This window comes from Nyctereutes procyonoides, unplaced genomic scaffold (assembly GCF_905146905.1).
Source record: "Nyctereutes procyonoides isolate TBG_1078 unplaced genomic scaffold, NYPRO_anot_genome, whole genome shotgun sequence".
Lineage (NCBI taxonomy): Eukaryota > Metazoa > Chordata > Mammalia > Carnivora > Canidae > Nyctereutes > Nyctereutes procyonoides.
In genome coordinates this window covers 17819746-17844639 of record NW_026575024.1, presented here as the reverse complement: position 1 = coordinate 17844639, position 24894 = coordinate 17819746, and the positions used below count along the sequence as shown (strand labels likewise).

The following is a 24894-nucleotide window of genomic DNA, read 5'->3' as shown; positions in this document are numbered from 1 at the left end:
GGACAAGTCATAGCCTTGCTGCCAGTTGTCCCTCTCCATCTCCTCCCATGGGCCCTATATCCCAGCTTCCCTGCACTGCACTTCAAACGAGACCTCCCTCCTCCTAAGCAGTCCTGTGGGCTTTTGCATGTGCCCCACGAACACACAACACGAGCTGCACTACGGTTTTTGGACTTTTCTCCCATGGGCCATAGCACATGCCACTTGGAGCTGGGTGCAGTTTTCAGCAAAGGCTGGTAGGTGGCATACACACATAAACAGGTCTTTGAGGATAGGTTGGGGTACTTGTCATGGTATCCCTATTTCCTCCCTCCAGTGGCATTCTCTGTTCCCACTGCTCTGCCCCCGGCTCACGTGCTGTCTTGCCCTTCTTCAGAAACAGGAGTCACATTTCCATCTAGAGGCCTTCACGCTGGCCATTCTCCGTGCCTGTTGCATCAGTCCCCAGTTAACTGGCTGCTTTGCTCTCTCCCTCCATCCTGGCTTCTGCTGGATTGCTAGTCACTTCCACAGAGAGCCACCCCTGACTACCCTGTCCAACGCTTTCATGATTCTCTGGGTTAATTTTCTTCAGGGTCCTTATCCCCAGGAGCATAATGTTCCTTGGTGATGTACCTACTCATGGTTGGTCTCCCCAGTGGAACGAGAGTGCCAATAGGGCAGGGCTGTGTCCAGGGTTTGCTGGTGGCTGTGTCCTCAGCACAGAGAAGTCTGCCTGGGCCATCAGCCTCAATAAAAACATACCAAAGGCATGCATACATGCGTGTCGTGTGCCTGTCTGCACCCTGCATGTGAGGGAAAAGGCCCTCTCTGGTCCCCAAGACCCCAGCCAGTCCCCAAAGAGAAAAGGTTCCAACCACAGGACACCTCAGCAAGAGAGATTAAATGAAATGTATTGCTCAACTGGGGCTTTACTGGGGATTTGCCAAGAACTGGTACAGAAAACTTCCTAACCTTAAAAGAACTTTGAGTTCATTTAAGTCCCACCTACACAGCACACAGATCGACTGCAAACCAGCACCGGGCCTGCCTCCATCCGTCTGTGAGCAATGGGAAAGAGGCTTGCATCCAAAACGCATTTATCTCACTCTGAACTCATGCATCTGTTACTTACTGGGGACCCAGATACGATATTTATTTCCAGACTGGTAATTTATAACAGATTCAAGTGGCCAATACATTCTCGGGTGTGCAAACAAACCCGCCAGCGGTATGGTTCAGATGGTAGCAGAACCGTGGCCTCTGGAGGCACAGACAGGGCTGGCCCCATCCAGCTCATTATCCAAATGGAGCTGTTTTAATGGATCCTCAAGATCCAATTGTGGATAAATGATTCCAGCATGGGCAGTTAGCTCTGCTGAGAGCAGATGTCCAGGAGGATTTCAGCCGGGGTAGAGACCAGGGCAAAAGAGTGAGGACCTCGAGCCATCCAGGGTGTGTCTTGCCAGGAATTCCCAAGGATGATAGGAATTTTAAGTTTGCTGGAGCACACAGTAGGTTCACAATTAACGTGATTCCCCACCCTGTATGGGTAACGTACTGGGAGGTGCTTGTGCTTGGTATCTTCTCTATCCCTCAATGATCTCACTTTTACCTTCCATACTCAGCTCTGTGCCATGGATGGATGCTGATCTGTATGGACTACATCATGGGCTTCCATGGCTTCTGGCTTCCAGTTGGGTTTGGCCAATGGGGGGCAGACACAGGAGCCCAGACCAACCAACCATGTTGATTTCCCCTATTTCTGTTCCAACCCTCACTAACCCCTCTGCCCCCTGTTACTTCCTTTGAGTGAGCTTCTGTTTCCTAATAGGAGACTGATATTCTGCTAGGATAGCATTATTATCCTACTTTACAGATATCAGAACAAGTAAATAATTTACCAAGATCATAAGGCTAGAAAGTAGAAAGGCCTGGACTCCAGAGGCCCAACAAGGGCTGAATTCATGACTTTGGGCTCATGAAACTGACTCTAAGCACTGAGATCCAGTGGAGGCCAGTGTCACACATGAAGACAGCATCTAGCGGAGGCTATTTGGCCCATCTGCGTGATCTGCTTCTTTGAAAGGGATGAGATTGTGGGGTGTCCCTAGCACACAGAGAACTGGATTCTAACCATGTAACCTTGAGCAAGGACCTTAACCTCGTAACTGCAACACCTGGTTTCTTCTCCTGAAAGGCTTGCAGAATGCAGCATAATGAAAGGACCTGGCAGGAATGGGAGGCATTTTCAGTGTTGATGTTGCAGAGATTCACCTGCACTTCAGGCAATTCCATTTTTGCCTGTACCATACCAAAGTGCATGCTGGCTGTGACTGTAGTGCTCCTGCAACTTTGTTTATCTAGCAAAGTATCTGTCTAGGAAAGTTAACTTTTGTGGGAGGGTTACCACTCAGATGGCAAATGCTGCATACAGCACTGGGGGCCCCAAGGACACAGCTGAGACAAGGTCAAGGGGAAACCGGAAGGAAGTAGTTCAGTCTGGTTAACCGCATGCTGAGTTCCCACTATGTGCTGGCTGCAAGATGCTGTTGGGAGCTGGCAGGGAGGGGCAGGAGGAAAGGCTCTGGACTGGGAATTATTATGGTCTAGTTCCTGGTTTGTTTCTACTTCTGACTAGCTGCATGGCCTTACTAAAGCTTTGTAATCTATTATTATTATTATTATTTGGAAAGGAAGAGACCGAGGGTAGGAGGGGACAGAGGGAGAGAGAGAGAAAGAGAGAGAGAGAATCCTAAGCTGTCTCCACACTCAGCACAGAGCTGGACATGGGGCTTGACCTCATGACCCCAATATCATGACTTGATTCGAAATCAAGAGTTGGGTGCTTAACCAATGGACCCACCCAGGCACCTCAAGCTTTGCAGTCTCTCAGCTTCTCTATCTGAAAAATGGGGATGATTACCTAATTTGGGGAGCTACTGAAGGGTCTCCATGGACAGACTCCCTTAAATCCACCCTTCACGGGGCCCAAACATGATTCATTTAGAGCCACTGGCTGTTGTCCTAGCTTTACTGTTATTATTTAAGCCAGCAGAACATGGAGGGAAAGCCACCCCTGATTCAGACTTCTGCTCCCTCCTCCTCCACATCCTAGCAGTGTGATCTGGATAACTTCCATAATTAATCAAGGGCCTCAGCTAATTCATCTGGAAATGGGTAGTAATCACACTTACTTATGAGGTTGTGGTACTAGTTCAAGTAATGTTGATACACAAGAGGTGATCTTAGGTTACTATCAATCCTTCTTGCCTGTTGGACTCTTACTCACTGGCTACGGCAGCACTGTGTTACCTCATCCAGGAAGGCTTCCCTGACTATCCACCCCTACCCCAACCAAAGCTTTGGTTTTCCTTTATGTTCCCATAGGCCCTGCTCTGTGAAGGTCTCTTTTCTTACCTAACTCCTTCACCAGACCCGGTCCCTTTTCAGGTCTGGATTTCTAGCACACAGTAGAGGACCTGCTCAGCATTTGGGAAATGAGTACTAGATGCATGAGGGAGAGGCCAGAGGTATGATGGGTGGATATTCAGAGTGCATTCTCCAGGCTCAAAGACAGGCTGTTCTGAACTGGCCATCTTCTTGTGAACTTTCCTAGAAGGGCCATGGGGACAGAGACTATGTCTACCTTGACTTCCACTGAAACTCTAGCCCCAGGTCCTGACCACGGGAAGGCCCTCTGTAAGCCAGGGTCCAGGTGAATCCAAAACCACTCTGGGTGTTTCAGACACAAGGAATTCAGCCTGGGAAGCTGGTGACATAGGTGACAGAGGAGCTGAGATGCTAACCAGGGAACAGAGTGACATCCCTGAGATTGGCACCAGCAGGAGGCTGTAACCACCCTTGGAACTAGTGGATGATGGGAGACAGAGAAGCTGCCAGCCCCGGAGAGGTGGAAATTCTGGTGGGTGTGCCTGGTAGGAGCTGGCTCCATGGCTGGGATGCAGCCACTGCTGGAGCTGCCACCCAAAGAAGTAAGAGGGGAGGATGACACCAGCTTTCCTTTCGCCTTCCAATCTCCCAACAGCACCTTCCTTGTAGGGGTTGTCCTGCTCTCCTTCCTGACCCCCCTCCCACACACACACTCAAAGGCACGCTCTCTCTCACATACACAATCATATAAACAATGCAAAGCAGAGCGGGGAAGGACAAGAAACATATCTGAGAGCAAACAGACAAATGACTAATGCAAGGCTCCATAAATATTTGTTGAATCAATGAATCATCTGGATCAGCCTAGATTATGGGGAATTCAAACGCATACCACTCCATTTCATAGCCTGTCTATAAAAACACTTGGGCATCGGAGAGACCAAGGTGATCTCCTTCATTCATCAAGCCCTCAGGCCCCTAGCGGAGGTCCTGAGAAGCCTGGCTTGCATCGGCTATGACAGGACATCTGTCTGTGATGGCTGTGCTCGCCCTTTGCAAACTGTCTCACTCCTTTGGTGAAGCAGCCCCTTTCCTACCAGGGTGTCTGAATCCTAGACTCTCCGTCCTTGGATCTATCTTACCCTTGGTGATAGATAAATCATCCCAAGGCTCTGCTCTGAACAGGTCACCTCCATGATCAAAAACTTTCAATAGCTTTTTCTTGTCTACAGAGTCAAGTCCGGCTTTCTACGTGTGAGCGTGAATCACCAATGATCTAGCTCAAAACTTACTTTCCACTGTTCCCAAGATATAGCCTCTGCTCCCTTCAACCCGAGCTGCTACATACTTTCTGCTTCCAGCTGCGACATCTTGGCTTGTGCTGCCCTAACCAGAAGCCCATCTTCTTCCTCTTTAATTTTAAATTCATCCTGTGCTTGAAGCTTTGGTTCATATCACATTTTGCATTCCTGATGGAAGAAGTGATTTTTTTTCGCCCACCTCTGAATCCCTGCAGCATTTTATCTGAACATATGACACTTACCACTTTCCAGTTTGCCCTGGAATTATTGATGTGCATAGCTTATCTTCCTGCTCAGGTTTTAAAGGGTAGAGACCATGGCGCCTTTAGCTTTATGGTTCCCAGAGCATCTGGCACACAGCAGGCACTTTTAAATTTGTGTTGCATAAATGGCTATACCTTCAAATGAATGGATGGATGGACAAACAGACACACGTATAAATGAATCAATGGGTGAATGAACAAGACAGGCAACTGTCCTGGGAGCCCACAGAGCAGGCTACTCCAGCCAGCCCCAAAGAGGATGCAGCTTTAGGTAGAAAATCAACATGGGTTATGCTAATCACACAAATTAGGGAGGAGCCAGACCTCTCTGGACATGTTTTGGGAAGGCCCCCTTGTTGGGGAGAAACTGGGGGATGGCCACAGATCTCGAGCCTGCTACAACCAACCCCAGAGCCCAGCTACCCAGCCCTGTGAAGATTCTCACATCAATGTAGTTGGCGTTGATGTAGTCAGAATGTGGGTCTCCATCCAGCACCAGCAGCCTCACCCGGGAATGGTCATCTGCAGAGAGAGAAGAGAAAACAAGGCGGTGGTGGTAAGGGGCCTGCGGTGAGGGTCACTGCCCTCCTGCAGAGCTACCATGTATTAGTAGTACGGGCATCATGCTGCTTCTCACTCACTGTCTCATTTGACCCCTGGCCCCACCCCATCTTCATCCCCTTTTACAGATGAGGCAGTTGAGGCTTAGGGAGATCACTGTGCCTTAAAAAGTACTGTGTGTACTCCTCTTTTTTTTCCACCTGCCCTTCTAATGCTGCCATTACCTACCTGGGTGAGTCTCCTGCTTCTTTTTTTTTTTTTTTTTTAATTTTTATTTATTTATGATAGTCACACAGAGAGAGAGTGAGAGGCAGAGACACAGGCAGAGGGAGAAGCAGGCTCCATGCACCGGGAGCCCGACGTGGGATTCGATCCTGGGTCTCCAGGATCGCGCCCTGGGCCAAAGGCAGGCGCCAAACCGCTGCGCCACCCAGGGATCCCTGAGTCTCCTGCTTCTTTAAGTCTTAGTGATTTTTGTCATTAAAAGGGCAGTAGAAATACTTTCTTTACAGGGCAGTGAGAGAGAAAGATCAAAACACTCCGGAGGCGAGAAGTGTCGGATCCGAAGTAATATGCTCCATTTTCATTATTGCTTAAAAATGGCAAATTTACCTATTTTACACATGTGCACAAATGCTTTTCTTTTGCCTCTTGGAGAATTGTTGCAAATAGATTGTTGGCCACATATTGTTATCAATACATTCATTCAATGAAGCTGGCTCCATCAGTATAAAAGAGGTCATCAATAACTAAAAACGTGTTACGGAGAATACCATTTCAAACACAATCCAGGCATAAACAAGATTTGCAGGGTTTAGTCAATGGCACAGTTACTTCAAATAACATCAAATAAAAACCATTAAAAAAAAAAAACCCTTGTGCAGAAGAATCAGGCTAATCCTTTACAACTAATTAAAGTATGCTGTGACATGCTAACAGACACACACAGACAGAAACCCTGGCTGGGTCTAGTGGGAGGAGGGGCTCAGCTTGCTGTCCAGGTCACTGTCATCTATCACTGCATGTCTCCGCATCCACTGTCTGCTCTAGGATAGGGTTAGGGTTCCCAGCAAGGGGGCTGGAGGGCTCTGAGCATCTGGCCAGTGTCCCCAGAGTCAGGAGGTTGGGTCAGCATAGCCTGCTAAGACAGGTAGCAACCATTTGCTTTGACGTGGATGGAGCTGGAGGGTATTATGCTGAGTGAAATAAGTCAATCCCAGAAGGACAAACATTATATGGTCTCATTCATTTGGGGAATATAAAAAATAGTGACAGGGAATAAAGGGGAAAGGAGAAAAAATGTGTGGGAAATATCAGAAAGGGAGACAGAACATGAGAGACTCCTAACTTGGAAACAAACTAGGGATGGTGGAAGGGGAGGTGGGCGGGGGTGGGGGTGACTGGGTGACGGGCACTGAGGGGGGCACTTGATGGGATGAGCACTGGGTGTTATTCTATATGTTGGCAAATTGAACACCAATAAAAAATAAATTTACAAAAAAAAAAAAGACTGAGGCAGCACTTTGCAGTTCATAGGTACATCAACTACTATTACCCAGAAGCCCCTGAGAACAGGGACATTAGTGCTTCACTCCCTGTTCCATCCTCTGTGCTTCCACATGTGGCAGGCACTCCAAATCCTAGTGAGGTGCACTCACAAATCCTTAGTGAGTGTATGAATAAATCATCTCATTGGATGCTCACAGTGATCCTGTGTAGATCCCATTACAAATGAGGAGACTGAGGCTCACAAGGATTGCCTGGCCCCATGGTCCATGCATGCTAGAACTTGAAAGAGTGAGGTTCTCTTAACTCTGAGCTCAGATATTCCTGCTCCCAAAGAAGGGTCTAAGCAGGATACTGGGAACTGCTACAAGTATACACAGCAGTGGGGAATAAAGGACAGAGAAGTGGCTAGCCAGTGATGGAAGAGCCGAGAAGCTGAAGAAAGGCTGTGTGGTAACTCAGAGATCAGCATTAGCAAGGAGACATGCCTCACTGGGGATGGCAGGCCAGAAGGCCGAGGCGAGGTTATCAGAGCTGGGTGCTGGGGCTCCCCCATGGAAACTGGAGTCCGTAAGCCTCTCTGGTGGGAGCTGGAAAAAAAGAGTGGCCTTTCTCGCTGCTAAAAGAGGACTCGGTGATTGGGACAGAGTGGGCTTCTTCCTTTCCCTGACTTCAAATCTCCCACCAGTGCACATCCTTGGCCAAAGCCAAACAGACACTAGTTGGCAAGAAAGTGAGAAATGGAATCTGCAGGTGTCAGTTCCCTGTGAGAAAAATTTGAACATGAGAAGGTAAGGAATGGGTCCAGGACTGGACAGGACACTACTTCATATCCATTAATACAATAATTCAAAAATTATTCATTGAGCAAGTGCCGGGCACTATGACAGACACAGAGATATACCGGATGCCACTTTTCTTACTCCTCATGGGCAAGGGTTGCAGGTGGGATGTCTAACTCATCCTTTTGGGTGGTAGGGGAGTGGGGCATGAAGTCAAGAGTTTGAAGTTCACTTTTCTGGAGTTCATGGCAGGTATGACTTTACATATGTAATCTTACTCAATTTATTCCTCAACATTGCTCTGTAGATTACCCCAATAATACAGTGATGATAGAGTATGTTTATTCTTCTCATTTCGCAGATGAACAGAGGCCCAGAAAGGTTAAGCACATCCCCAATGTTATGCAGCCTCAAGTGGCAGAGCTGAGATTCTATCTCAGGTCTGTCTGAACCTGAACCCCTGCTCCATCCACACATGGTGCTGCCCCTGGACTTCTAGCATCCCATAGGCACTGCTTCTGGAGTCTGTGCAAATGGTTGGTCCCAGATCCTGCAGTATTCAGAAGTGGGACTTCCCAGGGGGGCCTCCACCCGCTCCAGGAAGGAGTCAGACAAGGCCTAGCACCCGACTCCGAGCTGAGACTGTTAAGGAAGCCCTGTTACCAGCAGTTTCAAAAACTAGGAGCCTTAAAAAAGTCAAAATGCACATTGTGCTTTCACTCATTGGTCTCACTAATAACTTATTGATTCAAAAATCTCCTTTGTTTATTGAGTTATGACTGCCCCTGGGGGTCTATAGCATTGGAATCAGAGATTCTGGTTTAAAATGTTGAGAAGGAATTTTCTTTAACATAAAATGAAAGTTAAAATCTGGAAGCAAAAGTGATTTTAAAAACCCAAAAGAAACAAACTTATTTAAGTTAAATATCCTTAATGATGAAAGCGGCCTCTAACCGCCAAATGATGGTGTTTGTTGATATTGTGTCTTCATCCATTCATGAAGAACCTACTATGTGCAGGCTGGTTGAATGGCCTGAGGAAGTACTGTCAATACATCATTTCTGTTTTTTTTTTAAGATTTTATTTTTATTTGAGAGAGAGAGAGAGAGAGAGAGCAAGAGAGAGCAAGAGCGGTGGGCAGAGGGAGAAGCAGGCTCCCTGCTGAGTTGGAAGCCCTATGTGGGGCTTGATCCCAAGGACCCTGGGATCATGACCTGAGCCAAAGGCAGACACTTAAACAACTGAGTCACCCAGGCGCCCCAGGAAGTACTGTCAAAATGATACTCATGCTTAAGGAATTTGTCAGTGTCGTGTGGGAGACAGACTGTACATGGAAGTCCAACTTCCAGAGCTAGAGAAAGTAGAAAAAAGAGGGCTTTGTGAAGTAGTATGTGAATGAGGAATTTAAAAAATGAGGTAAGACTTGACTAGTAGACAGTGAGGAAGGGTCTTTCCATCAGAGGGAAGACAAGAGTGGAGGCAGTGCTCCAGAAAGAGCAAGCATGGTGGGGAGGTGGAAAACCATTTCCTGTCTTATGGACACAGTGTGAGGGAAGATTGGCCAACAGGAGAAGAGAGAGAGGGGGTAGGCAGGGGTCAGGTTACAGAGGACTCTCCATTCCGTATTAAGGCACTTAGATGCAAGTGTCCATGCTGGGCTCTGCAGGGCGTCCAAGTATAGGATACCTCTATTTTCTGGGGCTGCAAAATGCTATTTTTATTATGCAGTGACCAACATTCATTCCCAGAGGGCTAACCTATGGCAAGTGGGATATACTGATGATGCAAGGTAGGGAGCTGAGGGTCAGATCTGGGTTCAGACCTTAGCCCTATCACTTAGTAAGTCAATTGCTCTCTCTTAGCTAGGGTTGCTTAGGAAAGTGAACCAATACCATATAGCTCACAGAGTACTGGGGGGATTAAATGAGGAAACGCAGGCATGAAAAGTGTGAGGATGTTAAGAAAATGAAAAGACAAGCCACAGACTGGGAGAAAATATTTGTAAGATACCAGATAAAGGACTTGTACTCACGCTATACAAAGAACTCTTAAATGCAACAAGACAACAACCCAATTAAGAAATGGGCAAAAGATCTGCACAGACACCTCTGCTATAAAGGTACACAGATCAGGTAAATACATAAAAAATGCTCAACATCATATGTCAGTAGAGGATTTCAAATTAAAACAATAATGAGATATCTCTATATAGCTACTAGAACAGCCCAAGTCTAGAACATTGACAACACCAAATGCTAGTGAGGATATAGAGCAACAGGACCTCTCGGTTTGTTGCTGGTGGGCATGCAAAATGGTGCAGCCACTTTGGGAGACAGTTTGGCAGTTTCTTTGAAAACCAATCATACTCTTATCCTATGATCCCAGCAATTGCTGTCTTTGGTATTTACCCAAATGAGTTGAAAACTTACATCCACACAAAAACCTGCACACAAATGTTTATAGCAGTTTTACTCATAGCTGCCAAAACTTAGAAGAAAAAATCCAAGATGTCCTTCAATAGATGAATGGATAGACAAATCGGTATACCCATACAATGGAATACCATTCAGGGATTATTTAGAAATGAATGATCAAACCATGAAAAGACACAGAGGAAACACGGACACCTACTGCTAAGTGAAACAAGCCAGTGTGAAAAGGCTTCACACTGTGTGATTCCAGCTCTATGACATTCTGGTAGGGACACAGTAAATAATCAGTGGTTGCTGGGGACTTGGCGAGAGGATGAACAGCTGGATGGAACACGGGGGTGTTTCAGGTCAGTGACACTATTGTGTCACTGATACTATAATGGTGGATACGTGTCATTATACATTTTTCAAATCCCACCAAACTGCACAACACAAAGAGTAGATGCTAGTGTAAACTATGGACTTTAGCTAACTATAATGGATCCATACTGGTTCATTAATTCTAACAAACATAGCACACAAGGTGATAATCATTTGAGAATCTGAATGTGGGCAGGAAACAGGCATATGGGAACTCTCTCTGTACGTTCTGCTCACTTCTTCTGAAACCTTAGACTGCTCTAAAAAAAAAAAAAACCAAAACAAAAAACAAAACAAACCAAAAACCAAAACAGTGCCTGGTATGCAGCAAGTACTTAATAAATGGTGGTTGGTGGTTCTGGGCTGAACATGAGGCTGAGGGCTGAGATGCTTAGAAATGTGGTGTTCCCCCCTGGCCCTTCTGTACCAGATGTAAATCCATGTGCTGCAGAGGCAAAGCTATGGTGTGTATTTTCGAAAGGGCGCAATTCAGCTGAAGGCCCACCAGAAAGGCACCGCATGGAGTAGCAGCGTCCTCATGGTTTATTTATTCCTTCTGGGAGATACTAATATTATTCTGTGTCCCCTTCTTCTTCTTCTAACTTTATATAATTAGAAGGATGAAAAATTGTGTTTATCCACAGGCGCGTAGAGAAAGATGGGGCAGCGGGCGATGTGAAGGAGTTTATACAAGGTAATTTACAAGCAGCCCAGAACGTTCATTATGCTCTATCTACATTTCGCGAGCCTGAAAAACAGCTAATTTAGTACTCCCCGTTTGATATTCCAGACAAGGAGCCGGGAAGAGTCACACAGAGGAGAAGCAAACTCCTCCACGGTGAGGTGAGAAGAGGCTGGCCCCACCTGGCTCTCAGCTGAGGTGGGAGATGGGCAAGAAGGGGCCTGCGGGGAGGAGAAAGCTGGTGGCAGCCAGTGGAGGGGAGACATCACTGCAAAGACGCAGAGACCAGAACACAACTCTAGGGGAACAGAAACACCATCCCTCTGGAATCAATATGTTCCTCGTCATTTTAGGATAAAGACCAGCGGTATGCTGCTAAATGTTTAGCAAACAGCTCTCTGGAGGGAAAAAGAGGCCCTGATCGGTATAGTCTGCTGATTCCTGTGGTATAAATACTCCCACCATGACTAATTTCAAGCTACCAACATGGCATCAACTAGCTCACAAAATTCCTAAAAATTTAACAATCTGTTCTTGCAAGCTGGTATGAATCGGCTCAGGACACCACTAACAGGGAACAAAGCCCACAGCGCTTTGCATGATCTGATGGTTTGGGACCCACTTCCCAATCTAGCCTCATGCTCCCTTTCCCACATACTATATGCTGATAACTACACTTTTTTCAGTTGCTCAAATGCACAGTATCTGCTCTGACCCCAGGGCCTTTGCACATGTAAAAGAACACCCCCAACCCACCTCCACAAGTCTGGCAACATCTCATTCTTCAGGTCTCTGCTCAATGTTCCTTACTCAGGAAGTTTCCTATGATCTCTCTCCACCTCAGACTCTGAGAGATCCCTGTTCAGAACTCTTAGAACAACTGTATTTCTGTGGCTACCTGATTAACCTGTGGCTCCCTTTCACATTCTATTTAAGGAAGGGCACCTGTGACACCTTGGTGGCTCAAGGGTTGAGCATCTGCCTTTGATTCAGGGCGTGATCCCAGGATCCTGGGATCGAGTCCCATATCAGGCTCCCCACAGGGAGCCTGCTTCTCCCTCTGCCTGTGTATTGCTTCTCTTTCTGTGTCTCTCATGAATAAATAAATAAAATCTTTTTTAAAAAATAAGGAAGGGAACCCTAGTCACCGAGCTCCTCTATAGTGTGTGGCACTTGGCAGATACTCAATAATAATTTAATAAATGAATTCATATTTGTGTCCGAAAGGCTGAGAACCAGAAAGGGGCAAGGCCCTTTGCTTAATAGCCATACAGTTGATTCTAGGTAACCTGGCTTGTGACTCAAGGCTCTTTACCCAGAACTGGCAAGGTGTGCCTGGATCCTGTGCTCAAATACCCGCTTTCCACATAGCTGATCCCTTACCCCATCTGCAGATCCATTCTGTTCTGTCCCCAGATTCTGCTTTCTGCAGGAGAGACCAAGGGATCAAGTAGACTCTGAAGACAGGTGGGAAATGTGTCACACACTAACCACATCACCTGGGGCAAGTTCCTTTCCTCCTCTGAGCCTCACTTTACCCAACTATAACATCAAAATCATATCTACCTTTGCAGACGGACTGCAAGGATTAAAAGAAGATATGAAGGCACCTGGTATGTTATAACAAATCAAACACAAGGATGTGAATTCAGTTGAATTATTATTCTAGATTAGTGGTTCTCAAAATGTAGTCCCTTAACCAATAGCATCAGTGATGCCCGGGAGCTTGTTAGAAATAAAAATTCTTGAGTCCTAGCCCTAACCTGCTGAATCAGAAACTCCGGTGTGGGGCCCAGAAATATGTATTTTAACTAGCCCTCTAGGAGAAGCTGATGCACACTCGGGTTTGAGCGTGCAGATCAATGTTCAATTATGTAGCATTGGGATGCCCTTGTTATTCACTTCAATTTGTCTTGGGAAAGACCAAAAGGTCCTTCTAGAATTGAGCCTGAGACTAGACATCCACCTTATGTTAGGTAGTGAGGCAGAGGAATTTACCTGTGTGGAGTGTGTAAGACATTCCAGGTACTATTTTAGAGGGCTAACAAGTGCTATGCAATTTGATTGTCATAGTAACCCTGTGAGGTGTGTGTGTGTGTATCTATCTATCTATCTATCTATCTATCTATCTATCTATCTATCATCATCTATCTATCTATCATCTATCTATCTATCTCATCATCATCATCACTGCATTTTATGGATGAAAAACTCAAGGCTCTAAGAAGTTTAACAACTCAGAAGATAAAAGATTAAGGACTTTCTCATAGAGTGGTGGGATCCCTATTCCTCCTGGAACCCCAAGTCCCACTGCCCCCATGCTCCTTCTGTGCCAATTCCTACTCCAACACTGCCCATCCCGTGGTGTTCCTACTCCCACCCCAGAGGAGAGGGCTCTTTCCTTCTGTGTGCTATTCCAACCCTCCAGACAAACCACAACCTCTCCTCTCCTCCTTGCCCATCAAAGGTAACCCAATGAACGAACGAACGAACGGGTCTCCTCCTTAATCCACTTAAGAAGAGAATCACTTGTGAGAGGTGGGGCTGGGGAGAGACTATCACTTGGATATATGATGTCCTTTCTTCCCGTCTTCTGGGCACTCAGGAGGGTAAAGAAAAGGTACAATTTTTCAGAGAAAAGAGATTTGGCTCATTACAATGAACTGTGGAGATGAAAAATCATTTCCTAGAAGGATTGGAAATGTTAATGCCATCATCTTGCACGAGTGGAGAAGGAAGAGGCATACAGCTCCACGGAGACTGCCCGGGTACCTCATTGAAGGTAAAGGTCTGCATATTCAATCTTGATTGAATTACCATTATCAAGGAAGAGGGTAGGACAGGGAAACAGCCTGGCAGTCCCTCCACCTCCTTGCTCTGGCCTTTCCATGCAGACTGAGGATGGGTGGTTGGTTCCCCTCTGCAGGGACCTCCTTGGAGCCTTTGGTGGTGGTGGGGTGGTTGGGTAGAGGGGTTCAGCATGGAGGGGCAGAGCGCTGGGAGAAGGCAGAGGCACAGGGGACTGCCTGATGCATTTTCTGCTTCATCCTAAACAGGGTGTCCAGCCCACACTCCACTGAGGGAATTTTCTGGAGAGAAGGAAGTTTTCTCATTTCAGGTTCCCTTGGAAGCAGGATCTGAGATAAGGATTTGAGTGCAAGTAGTTGGTATGGAAGGTGATCCCTGGAAGTGGGAAGGGGGATGGGAAGGGGATGAGAAAGGAAGGACTCTGGGAAGGGGTTTGTCATCAAGCCAGTTACCACCTCAGACAACTATGGCTTTGTCCTGCTGGAAGATCCAGCAGGCTTTTCTGCCTCAGGGGAGATGGGCCAGGATGCTCACACACCCACTCTCCTCAGTCAACCCCTGAGGGCTGAAGGCTACTGTGGGGGATGGTTCAGGTCTCAGCAGGCTTGCTCTACGGGCTGGCAGAGAGAGCTCCTGTGGCCAGAACAAGTCTTCTGATGAAGCAGGGTACTGATGACTTCTGTACCAAGAGCTGTCTGTAGGACCCAGACACGGGCCACCCTCAGAGACCCCAAAGGAGAAGGGGAACAGAGAGTCAGGAGCACTGAACAAAGTGCCCACTTTGTCATCCTAGTTCCATCTCCCTAGGAATCAGCAGAGAAACTATTATGAGAAAAGCTTCTGTGTTTGTTTTGAACCTGAGTTCCTCCCTGGAATTGAGAATGGCCTCTCTGAAGAGCTCATTCCAGCTGGCCATTTGTTCTGAGGTCAGAGCCCTTAGCATGTCCTCCCCCAACAGCATGATGCATCTTGATGCAGACGTACGCCTTGCCAGGAAGCACATGGCACCCTGGCAGCACGAGCCTGGAGCGCTGGTCATGAGTGTCCTGCAAACCCGCTATGTGACCCAGGCCAGGGACTCTATATCTCTGGATCATCATTCCTCACCTGTGAACTCAAAGAGGCTGGCCTAAGTCTCATCTGGGTTTAGAAGTCTCTACATGGATTTGGATTCAGTAGTCATCCATCCTTCATTCATCCTAATCTGTCCTTCGTACATTGAGACAGGAGAAACTGAGGACGGTCAAAGAGATGAAGTGACCTTGCTTAAAGGTCATGCACTGGGTCAAGGGCAGAACTGAGACTAGAACCTGGCTCCACCTGTCCCCCGGGTCCGATATTCTAGTACAGCTGAGCCCAGTGGACTAGGTCTGTGGACTCCCTCGTCCTCTGGCTTCAGGTTGGGTTTAGCCAATGGAAAGCACCTGCAGGAACTGGATCAAGAGGACTCGACCAGTGTCCTTATTTCCTCAGCTCTGCTTGCTGAGGTGACAGTGGGCTGACAGCGATGCCACTGAAGGCCACACCTCCTGTTAGGCCATCTCTCTTTCTGGGGGGTCTTGGTAGCTTCTCCTTGGGGTAGTGAGCCTTGAGGACTGCACTATTCCTTGTCAGCTCCCTACACCAACCTAGCTCACCCCTTTAAACAAAAATCACTTGATTAAATTCTCTTCAAATCCCCCTCCTTGAGGGTCACATTTCCTGCTGGGACCCTGGCGGAGCTGATGACATTTGCAACCCCTGAGATCACTTCCTCTCCTCCCTATAACTTCTTCCCAGCCCTGGCAGCACAGGAGGCCCCCTCCAGAACATCCACGTGGGAACGCTGGGGTATTCTTGAAATTTCCCCTCCTCCCCAGTCTCTGCCCTAGAGCTGCTTGAAAGCAAAGAACTCTTTGTTCTGGATCTCCATTCACTTCCTTCCCTTTCACTTCCCTGTCCTCCCACCCCTGCAAGCCCCACTGTCTCTGTTACCAAATTCTAAACAGCCTCATTTGGAAGAAAGGGCTGATTTAGCCAAGGTTTCTCCTTCATTGTTTCATTTGTAGGCAGTGCCCTCCCTCCTCCTTCTCCTCTTTAATCTTTTCTGTCCTCCTGGCCTGGGCCTTTGTCCCCTGCACTCCAGCCTCCCAGAGCTCTGGGTTCCTTAAGATGCTAATCACACTTGGTTTTCTTCTGGTGCCAAGAATATTTCTATTTATCAAGCCACAGCAGACTTTGCCTTGGGGAGGGACACATACAAGGGCAGGAACACTTTCCACTCCTCGGGGCAGTTTCTCTTTTTATTCCAGGACTGTCTTTGTTTGGTTCCTCGGTGTCTTTTAGGGCTTTTGAATGCACAGGTTGCCTGATCCTGGTCTCCTTTTGTACTGGGTGTAGACCCAATCAAGCTGCAGTGTACTGCAGAATTACTGACCCTTAAGTTAGAAAGGAGATTCAGGTTTGTTTGAGCCTGTCAAGGTGGTATTATTAGGGGGTGCATGGGTGGCCAGTGGTCGAGCGTCTGCCATTGACTCAGGTTGTGATCCCGGGGTCTCCTCACAGGGAGCCTTTCTCCCCCTGCCTACGTCTCTGCCCCTCTCTGTGGGTCTCTCATGAATAAATACATTTTTTTTTTTAAATGTGGGGCAGCCCTGGTGGCTCAGTGGTTTAGCACCACCTTCAGCCCAGGGACTGATCCTGAGACCCGGGATCGAGTCCCACGTTGGGCTCCCTGCATGGAGCTTGCTTCTCCCTCTGCCTGCGTCTCTGCCTTTCTCTCTCTCTCTCTCTCTCTCTCTCTCTCTGTGTCTCTCATGAATAAATAAATAAAATCTTAAAAAAATAAATGTGGTATCATTAGTTGTTTGAATTCCCTCTACCTCCTTTGGGGGGTTTCCCCAGAAGGAGATGCAAGATGAGGATCCCAATGCATGTGGTTTCTGCAGGAGAGAGGCAGTGAGGTGGCTGAGAGAAGGCAGCCCCTAAGGGAGGGGATTTTAAGCCAGTTTCTACAGTGGGAAACTGTGGCCCAGTCCCTGTGGGAACCCTGGGAAAGGTGTAGAACATGCCCTCAGTGGGATGGTGAGGAGCTGGGTGATGCCACAGGCCAGAGAGACACTTCCTTTTGCACAGAGTGTCTTGACCTGGCTTTGGAGCAAGTCCTCAGGCAAAGAGATGCAGACAGGGCAGCATGAGGGGGAAGCAAGCGAGGTGCCCAGGGCACCCACCTCTGCAAGGTGCTTGCTCTTGGCATCCTGCGGCTGAGCGTGGCATCTCCTTGAATTCTGCATGCTGGGTGCCTCGCCTGCTCACCCTAGTCCCAGCCTTGGATGCCAGGCTGCCTGCTGGTGTCACTGCACACCAGGTGGTGAGGCCACGGGGTGTGGGTGGGACAGGTGCCGGCAGTATCTTCTGCACCCCCAGTGATGGAGTACATTCCCTTTCATTGTTTTCCCTTGCTACCCTTCTGAGACTCAGCTATCATGGGGGACAGGAAGGTTTTTGTCTTGTCTGTCTCTGTGTCCCGACTCTCGGCCCCCACTCAGGCTCAGGAGCATCTTGCTTCTGCAATGGTATATCATTGCTCCCTGTGTCATTATGCGCCAGTCTGCTTCCCTCCCTGCTCCCTGACTATTCTCTGTTTTATCTCTGAAGCCAGAAGGGAGAGGCCCATGGCGGAAGCCCTTTGGGGTCTTACAGAGAGTCTGCTTTCCAACATTTAGTTCCTCTGTACTGAGCCCCAACCATATGCCAGGTTTGGGGACACAGAAGTACAGTCATCTGCCTGCTGTCACAGAACATCTATTCCAGTGATGAAAACAGTCAGCCAACAGTCATCCAAATGCCTCTCAAATCACAATGCTGATGAGGGTTAAGGAGAAGATAGGTACTGTGCCCAAAGAGTGAATAATGGGGTTTTGACCAAATTCAGAAGGTCAGAAGAATTCCCTGAGGACATGGTGACCAAGAAGGATCTGAAGAATAAGTAGAATTTAGTAGAGCAAAGTGAGGCGGGAAGAGCACTTAGATAGAGTGAGCAGAATGTGCGAAGTCCCTGTGGTGTGAATGAGCACAGAAAGCTCAAGGGATTGAATAAAGACCAGTGTGGCTTAATGGGGGAAACCAGGATGGGGAGGACAGTATGAAATAGGAGTGGAGAGGTGGCTGAGGGCCTTTGCATAAGGAGTGCTTTGCTTCGATGTGGATGGAGCTGGAGGGTATTATGCTGAATGAAATAAGTCAATCCCAGAAGGACAAACATTATATGGTCTCATTCATTTGGGGAATATAAAAAAATAGTGACAGGGAATAAAGGGGAAAGGAGAAAAAATGAGTGGGAAATATCAGAGAGGGTGACAGAACATGAGAGACTCCTAACTCTGGGAAATGAACTAGGGGTGGTGGGAGGGGAGGTGGGCAGGGGGGGTGGGGGTGACTGGGTGACGGGCACTGAGGGGGGCATTTGACGGGATGAGCACTGGGTGTTATTCTATATGTTGGCAAATTGAACACCAATAAAAAATAAATTTATATATAAAAAAGAATGAAAGAAAGCCATTTGAAAGGTTTTCAGTAGGAAAGCGACATGATCCAATTCCCATTCTGAGGCGGTCTCTCTGGCTTCTGTCAGAGATCAGATAGGTGGAAGCTGAGGGTCAGATTAGATGTGCAGCAGCAGGAAGAAGGCTGGGCAGGGTCCAGGTGAGAGCTGACAATAGCTCGGGCAAAGGTGCTGGCTGCCGAGGATGTGCAGGAATGTCTGGAAGATAGACGGGTGTGGATTTTGCATGGATACCTGGCCCAGGCTGGATATCCTTATCTCTTGGGGAGGCAGGGTCTCTTCGCTGTGCTCTAGCCATTTATCTTTTTTCTTATCTGTGCAACCCCCTGGGAGGAAGACATTGTTGCACCCATTTTACAGAGACGACTAACGTTTGGCATGATCACCTAAGGTCTCACAGCCTAATTAGTGGCCCCTATGTAAACTCACAGTCTGAAAGGGGGGACAGACAAGTGGCCAGATATTGTAAGACATGGTATGCACGGTGCTCGAGCAGAGGATGGCCAGAATGAGCAGCTGCCTGCCCAGCTCCGTGGGAGCAGAGCCTGGCTCAGCAGAGGCCCACGCGTCACGGGTCTTAATAACACACTTCCTGATTGTTCGAGCATCTCCAACACTTCACTTGCAAGAAATCTTGCTGCCTGCATTATTCTCTTCCAAGAGACAAATTATAAATGTTGTTCTACCATTCATAGCCCATGCCTAAATCAGCACAGGAAACAGCTAAGCTAAAACTTCTGCCTCTTTCTTCCTTTGCAAGCTGCCTGTATCTTACGCTTTCTTCCTCCAATTTTTTTTTCTTAGGCAATGTCTAGACAGTTAAACAAAACAAAACACTGAAGTGTGCTAGAAATAATTTGTTATTTGGGATCTTCCCCCGCCCCCACTCTGTTTTTGGCTAGATGGGGTAATCCTGAGAGCTGAGGCTAGAAATGCTCTGCGCACAATTGGTGAGATATCCAAAGGTCCAGGTGGAGTACACCATGGCAAAGGCTGTTGTCAACTCTTGTTCTAATCAGACCATGCGCTCAACATTTTGTATGAGGTAACTTTGTCCTCTCTATATTTATGCTGCTTTGAAGGCTGAACATACCAATATTTGGCAGTGATAATACTGTGTGACCTATGTCTGGTATGCAGTCCCACTGTAGTATCTCTCACCCTCACAGTCTAGCACTGAAAATTATGCACAGTCACACACAAATGTTGGCACTACCCTTGTTCAGGCCTCACCATCCATAGCTGGGACCACTGCAGTAGCCTCTGGGCTAGTCCCTCTGCCTCCAGTCTCTCCCAATCTAATCCACCCTCCCAATCAGCTACCCTAGTGATCTTTTCTTTTCTTTAAGATTTTATTTATTTATTTATTTATTTATGGGAGACACACAGAGAGAGGCAGAGACACAGGCAGAGGGAGAAGCAGGCTCCATGCAGGGAGCCCGACACTGGGACTCGATCCCGGGTCTTCAGGATCAGGCCTTGGGCCGACGGGCAGTGCTAAACTGCTGAGTCACCTGGGCTGCTCCCTAGTGATCTTTTCAAAATGGACATCAGATCATGCGTATCTCCCCACCAACCCAGCTCATTTCATGTCTGCAGATGGGGATTCAGTGATTTGTGATTAAAATAAGATGTTATTATATATCTGTACTGCTGTACTGCTCATCAGTGACCACAAGAAACTAATTCTACAGCTAAGAGTAATGCTGCCAAGCACTGTGCAAAGGGCTACATACCTTTATAAAATGGCCCTGTCTTTATATCTCTTTCAAGGGAAGAAACTGGAACTTTCCCAGGGCCCCACAGCTGGGATAGAAGCTCAGGTGGTCTGACTCCATAGAACTCTTAACTGCTCCGCAACACTGCCTTCATCAAACCATGTATCAGGGGTTATTATAGGAATGTTAAAGCTGTTGTTGAGAAAAAGGCAATGACCTTGCATGCTTCCCCTACTTCTGACAAAACATGCTTTCCTCCTGCAGGTCTGGTGCCACCAAGTGTCTTGGCCCATGCATGCCCTGCGTGGTGACACTCACCTTACAACACCTGCCCCCCTTGCAGTGGGGCCAGCAGCAGTCATGATGCCTTAAACCCACAATGCCTTAAACCCCTCTTGTGTCACCAGAATAGCCTTGGGCTCCTCTGAACCCTGAGCTGGTTGCTCCCCAAACCCTCAGGGCTCTTACAGGATATGATATTTCCATATCGATTCTTATTGCGGTTTTCGTCCTCTTTGGCTGTGTCCCACGAAGCTGTCTGCCCTTCTGGTAAGGCCTAAAAAGGAAGGATAGAGTGGTTAGAATGGCCTGAGATAGGGGCTTTATCCATGTGCCAGGGGGAAATCAGATCCGCTGGGATGGTTAACTCAGTGTAAAGGACTCTGTGTACTTGGATGTGGCCTAGGGAGAAATAGACGTGGCCCCTCCATGGACTTACTCATTCACTGACTCAAATGTTATTGATTCCTTCTGTGTGTCATAAGCTCAAATCTGGCCCTGTGGCAGAGTCATTTGCTTACTAACTCATTTATTCATCTGACAGATATTTATTGAGTCCCTAATAGGTATTTGGCACTTTTGTAGGTACTTGGGATATAGAGAAATAGACAAAGTCCCCTTTGAGCTTCCAGGCAACTGGGTGATTCCACAAGTCAAAGAGCAAATGTATATAATTTCAGATTTTGGAAAGTGCTGTGAAGAAAATTAAGCAGAGAGAATGGATAGTGATGCAGGACAAGAATTTCTTCAGATTATACAGTCTTGTAGGGCTTCTCTGAGAGAGTAACAGTTAACCTAACTCTTATTGATGTGAAAAAGTTGGGCCAAAAGCAGGACGTGCTTTCCAGGCAGAGGGAACAGCTGGTGCAAAAGTGGTAACCAATGACCGTATTCAAGGGTGAGGCAGGGAGAGTAGTGGTGGGAGCATCTGGACTGGCTCTATAAGGCACTGTGGTCATGGGTAACGAGTTGGATATTATTCTAAGTGAGATGGGAAGCCATTGGAGGGTCTTGAGCAGTGCAGCTGGCTGAACTGATTTATGTTTTATAAAATACATTCTGGCTCATGTATGGGCTATAGGCTCTAGGAGGCCTGGCAGGGAAGTCAGGAGATCAGTTAGGAGCTTGTTGCAATATCCCAGGTACGAGATGATGGTACCTTGGACTCTTTACCAGGATGGTGGCAGCAGATGTAGTAAGAAGTGATATTTTTAGGATGTTTGGTTGAATATTGTAGATTTGGGTTCCCCCAGAAGCAGACTTGGAAACAAGGATTTGAATATGAGATCTTCTTTGGGAGGTAGCCCTAAGGAGTATGGAGGGGAAGAGTGGGGGAAGTGACGCAATCGAGGGAAGGAAGTCAGTACAGGGTACCTCAGTGAGTAAGTCACCACAGTGTATACCTGGGTTTTAATCTCACGGACCTGTTTCATGTTGGGGTATTTACCCACTAATTCCCATCAACTATTGATTGATTGATTGATTGATTGATTGACTTAGGAAATCCTTTAGCACCTCTGCCATGCTCTGCAGTTAAGCTGCATATTCTTTAAGAAAGTCCTTGGGCAACAATCCACAGGTGCTTCCTGAGTGTGGGCATTGGGTAAGCATGCGTGGGAATGCCGAGTATAGAGGGGACACAGGCAGGCCACCTCATCTATTGTTGAGTATGGACTATGAAGGCTGATTTCTAGACTGTTAGCTTGAAGAGCTGAGTGGAGAGCTGTGGCATTTGCGGAGATGGAGAAGAAGTACATGGGGAGAAAGAACTGGGCAGGAATGAAGTGTTGTGTTTTGGGTCTGTTAAGTGCTTAGAAGAACACCTGAGTGCTTGCTGAGTGCAGTGTGCAGCTTGACACATTCCACCCAGTAACAACAGCATCAGCAGCTATATTTGAGATGACTATTTGACATCCAAGCTGAGATGCTGAATAGGAGGTTGGACGTAGAAGTTCACAGTCAGAGCTGGGGGAGAAAAGGGCTGAGAGTCATCAACCCAGGAGGAGACAGACAAGTCAACAGCCATGTGGAATGATCAACAGTTATGAGCCAAGTGTTATAGAAATGGGAGGGTGCACCCAATGTTTCTAGCAGCAATGTCCACAATAGCCAAACTGTGGAAGGAGCCTCGTGTCCATCGAAAGATGAATGGATAAAGAAGATGTGGTTTATGTATACAATGGAATATTACTCAGCCATTAGAAACAACAAATACCCACCATTTGCTTCAACGTGGATGGAACTGGAGGGTATTATGCTGAGTGAAGTAAGTCAATCAGAGAAGGACAAACAGTGTATGTTCTCACTCATTTGGGGAATATGAATAATAGTGAAGGGGAATATAAGGGAAGGGAGAAGAAATGTGTGGGAGATATCAGAAAGGGACACAGAACATAAAGACTTCTAACTCTGGGAAATGAACTAGGGGTGGTGGAAGGGGAGGAGGGCGGGGGGTGGGGGTGAATGGGTGACGGGCACGGAGGGGGACACTTGACGGGATGAGCACTGGGTGTTATTCTGTATGTTGGTAAATTGAACACCAATAAAAATTAATTTATAAAAAAAGAAAAAAAAAAAAGAAATGACAAATACCCACCATTTGCTTCAACGTGGATGGAACTGGAGGGTATTGTGCTGAGTGAAGTAAGTCAATTGGAGAAGGACAAACATTATATGTTCTCATTCATTTGGGGAATATAAAAAATAGTGAAAGGGAATAAAGGGGAAAGGAGAAAAAATGTGTGGGAAATATCAGAAAGGGAGACAGAACATAAAGACTCCTAACTCTGGGAAATGAACTAGGGGTGGTGGAAGGGGAGGAGGGCGGGGGGTGGGGGTGAATGGGTGACGGGCACTGAGGGGGACACTTGACGGGATGAGCACTGGGTGTTATTCTGTATGCTGGTAAATTGAACACCAATAAAAAATTAATTTATTAAAAAAAAAGAAATGGGAGGGTGCAGAGAAGGAAGATGGGCACTTAAGTGAGCAGGAACAGCTGTAGGAAAGCTGCAGAAGCATGAAGGTTGGGCTGTGTTTGGATTCATGCTTCCACCCTGTACCCAGCAGAGTGGGCTCATAGGCCCCCGCACTGCTTCTGAGGCTGGGTTTGCAATACCTTCCGTCTATACAGCTTGATGTCTGTGGTGCAGGGAAAAGGAGCATCCACTCATCTTATTACACTGGCCTGCCTTTGCCCATCCATCCCTTTCTAGGTTCAGCCTAAACAAGCAGTCTGTAAGCCCAGTGGTCACAAGTGCCACCAATCAGTGGGCTGTGTTTTATAGGCAGGCAGGACTGCTGTCTACTAAAAGCCCAGCTCATGCACAGTATCTTTTTTTTTTTTTTTTTTTGCTTCCAATCTCCCCTGTGTTAAACCAACATGGGTGGGTCTTCTAGAGAAGTGGTTGGCAAACTTTCTGAGATGGGTCAGAGAGTGGGCAGCATATGGGCTTTGGAGAGGCAGCATAGGCCGTGTACTCCATGCTGTAACCACTCATACTCTATGGTTGTAGAGTGACTGCACTCACAAACAAAATGCGAGCCAGGGATCCCTGGGTGGCACAGCGGTTTAGCGCCTGCCTTTGGCCCAGGGCGCGATCCTGGAGACCCGGGATCGAGTCCTACGTCGGGCTCCTGGTGCATGGAGCCTGCTTCTCCCTCTGCCTGTGTCTCTGCCCCTCTCTCTCTCACTGTGTGCCTATCATAAATAAATAAAAATTAAAAAAATGCGAGCCAGCGGGCATAGCTACATTCTGATAAGACCTCACGAAAATAGGTGTTGGGTTGGATTTAGCCTGTTCCTGTACCTTGCCAACCTTTTTTCTAGAAGCATGACCATGATCCTAACTATGCAGTGTTTGGGTAGGTTGAACTTAGTGCTCATTCTGCTATCTAGTCATTCTAGATTGAATGGAGATGGGGTAGGAGGCCCTTGCCTGGGCTGCCTGGCTAAGCTGTGTTCTCCCACTTAGTTTTCCCCAGAGTTTCAGACTGGGGTACTAGAATGTCTTCCCAGCTATTGATTGATCGGAATTTTTATCTTTGTGTGTCACAAACCCTTAAGCATCCCAGAGGAAAGCTAAGCAGGTGCTACTCTCTAGCACCAATCCCTGCCCTAAATCTGAGTGTGACAAAAGCATGGAGACAAGAAAGTGCTCACTTTACAAATGGAGGACCTGTCTCCTCTTCCTCATCCTCTTCTTCCTCTTTACAAATGACCATCACCCTTCATCACCTTGCACAGTTAGGACATCTCTAGACTGCAGATGGTTCTTGCTTTTGCAT

At 47.3% G+C, this 24894-nt stretch overlaps 1 protein-coding gene across 3 annotated transcripts in view; it reads right to left on the bottom strand.

The window, feature by feature from the left end:
- The window catches only part of PTPRT (protein tyrosine phosphatase receptor type T), a 1038801-nt gene that overhangs the window by 58078 nt on the left and 955829 nt on the right, over window positions 1–24894 (bottom strand). For all 3 annotated transcript variants that reach the window (XM_055306331.1, XM_055306315.1, XM_055306321.1), the window contains 2 exons: window positions 20797–20884; window positions 5382–5458 (listed from right to left, as the gene is read on the bottom strand). In XM_055306331.1, the coding sequence (XP_055162306.1) occupies window positions 5382–5458; window positions 20797–20884 (165 nt within the window). The remainder of the gene's footprint in view (window positions 1–5381; window positions 5459–20796; window positions 20885–24894) is intronic.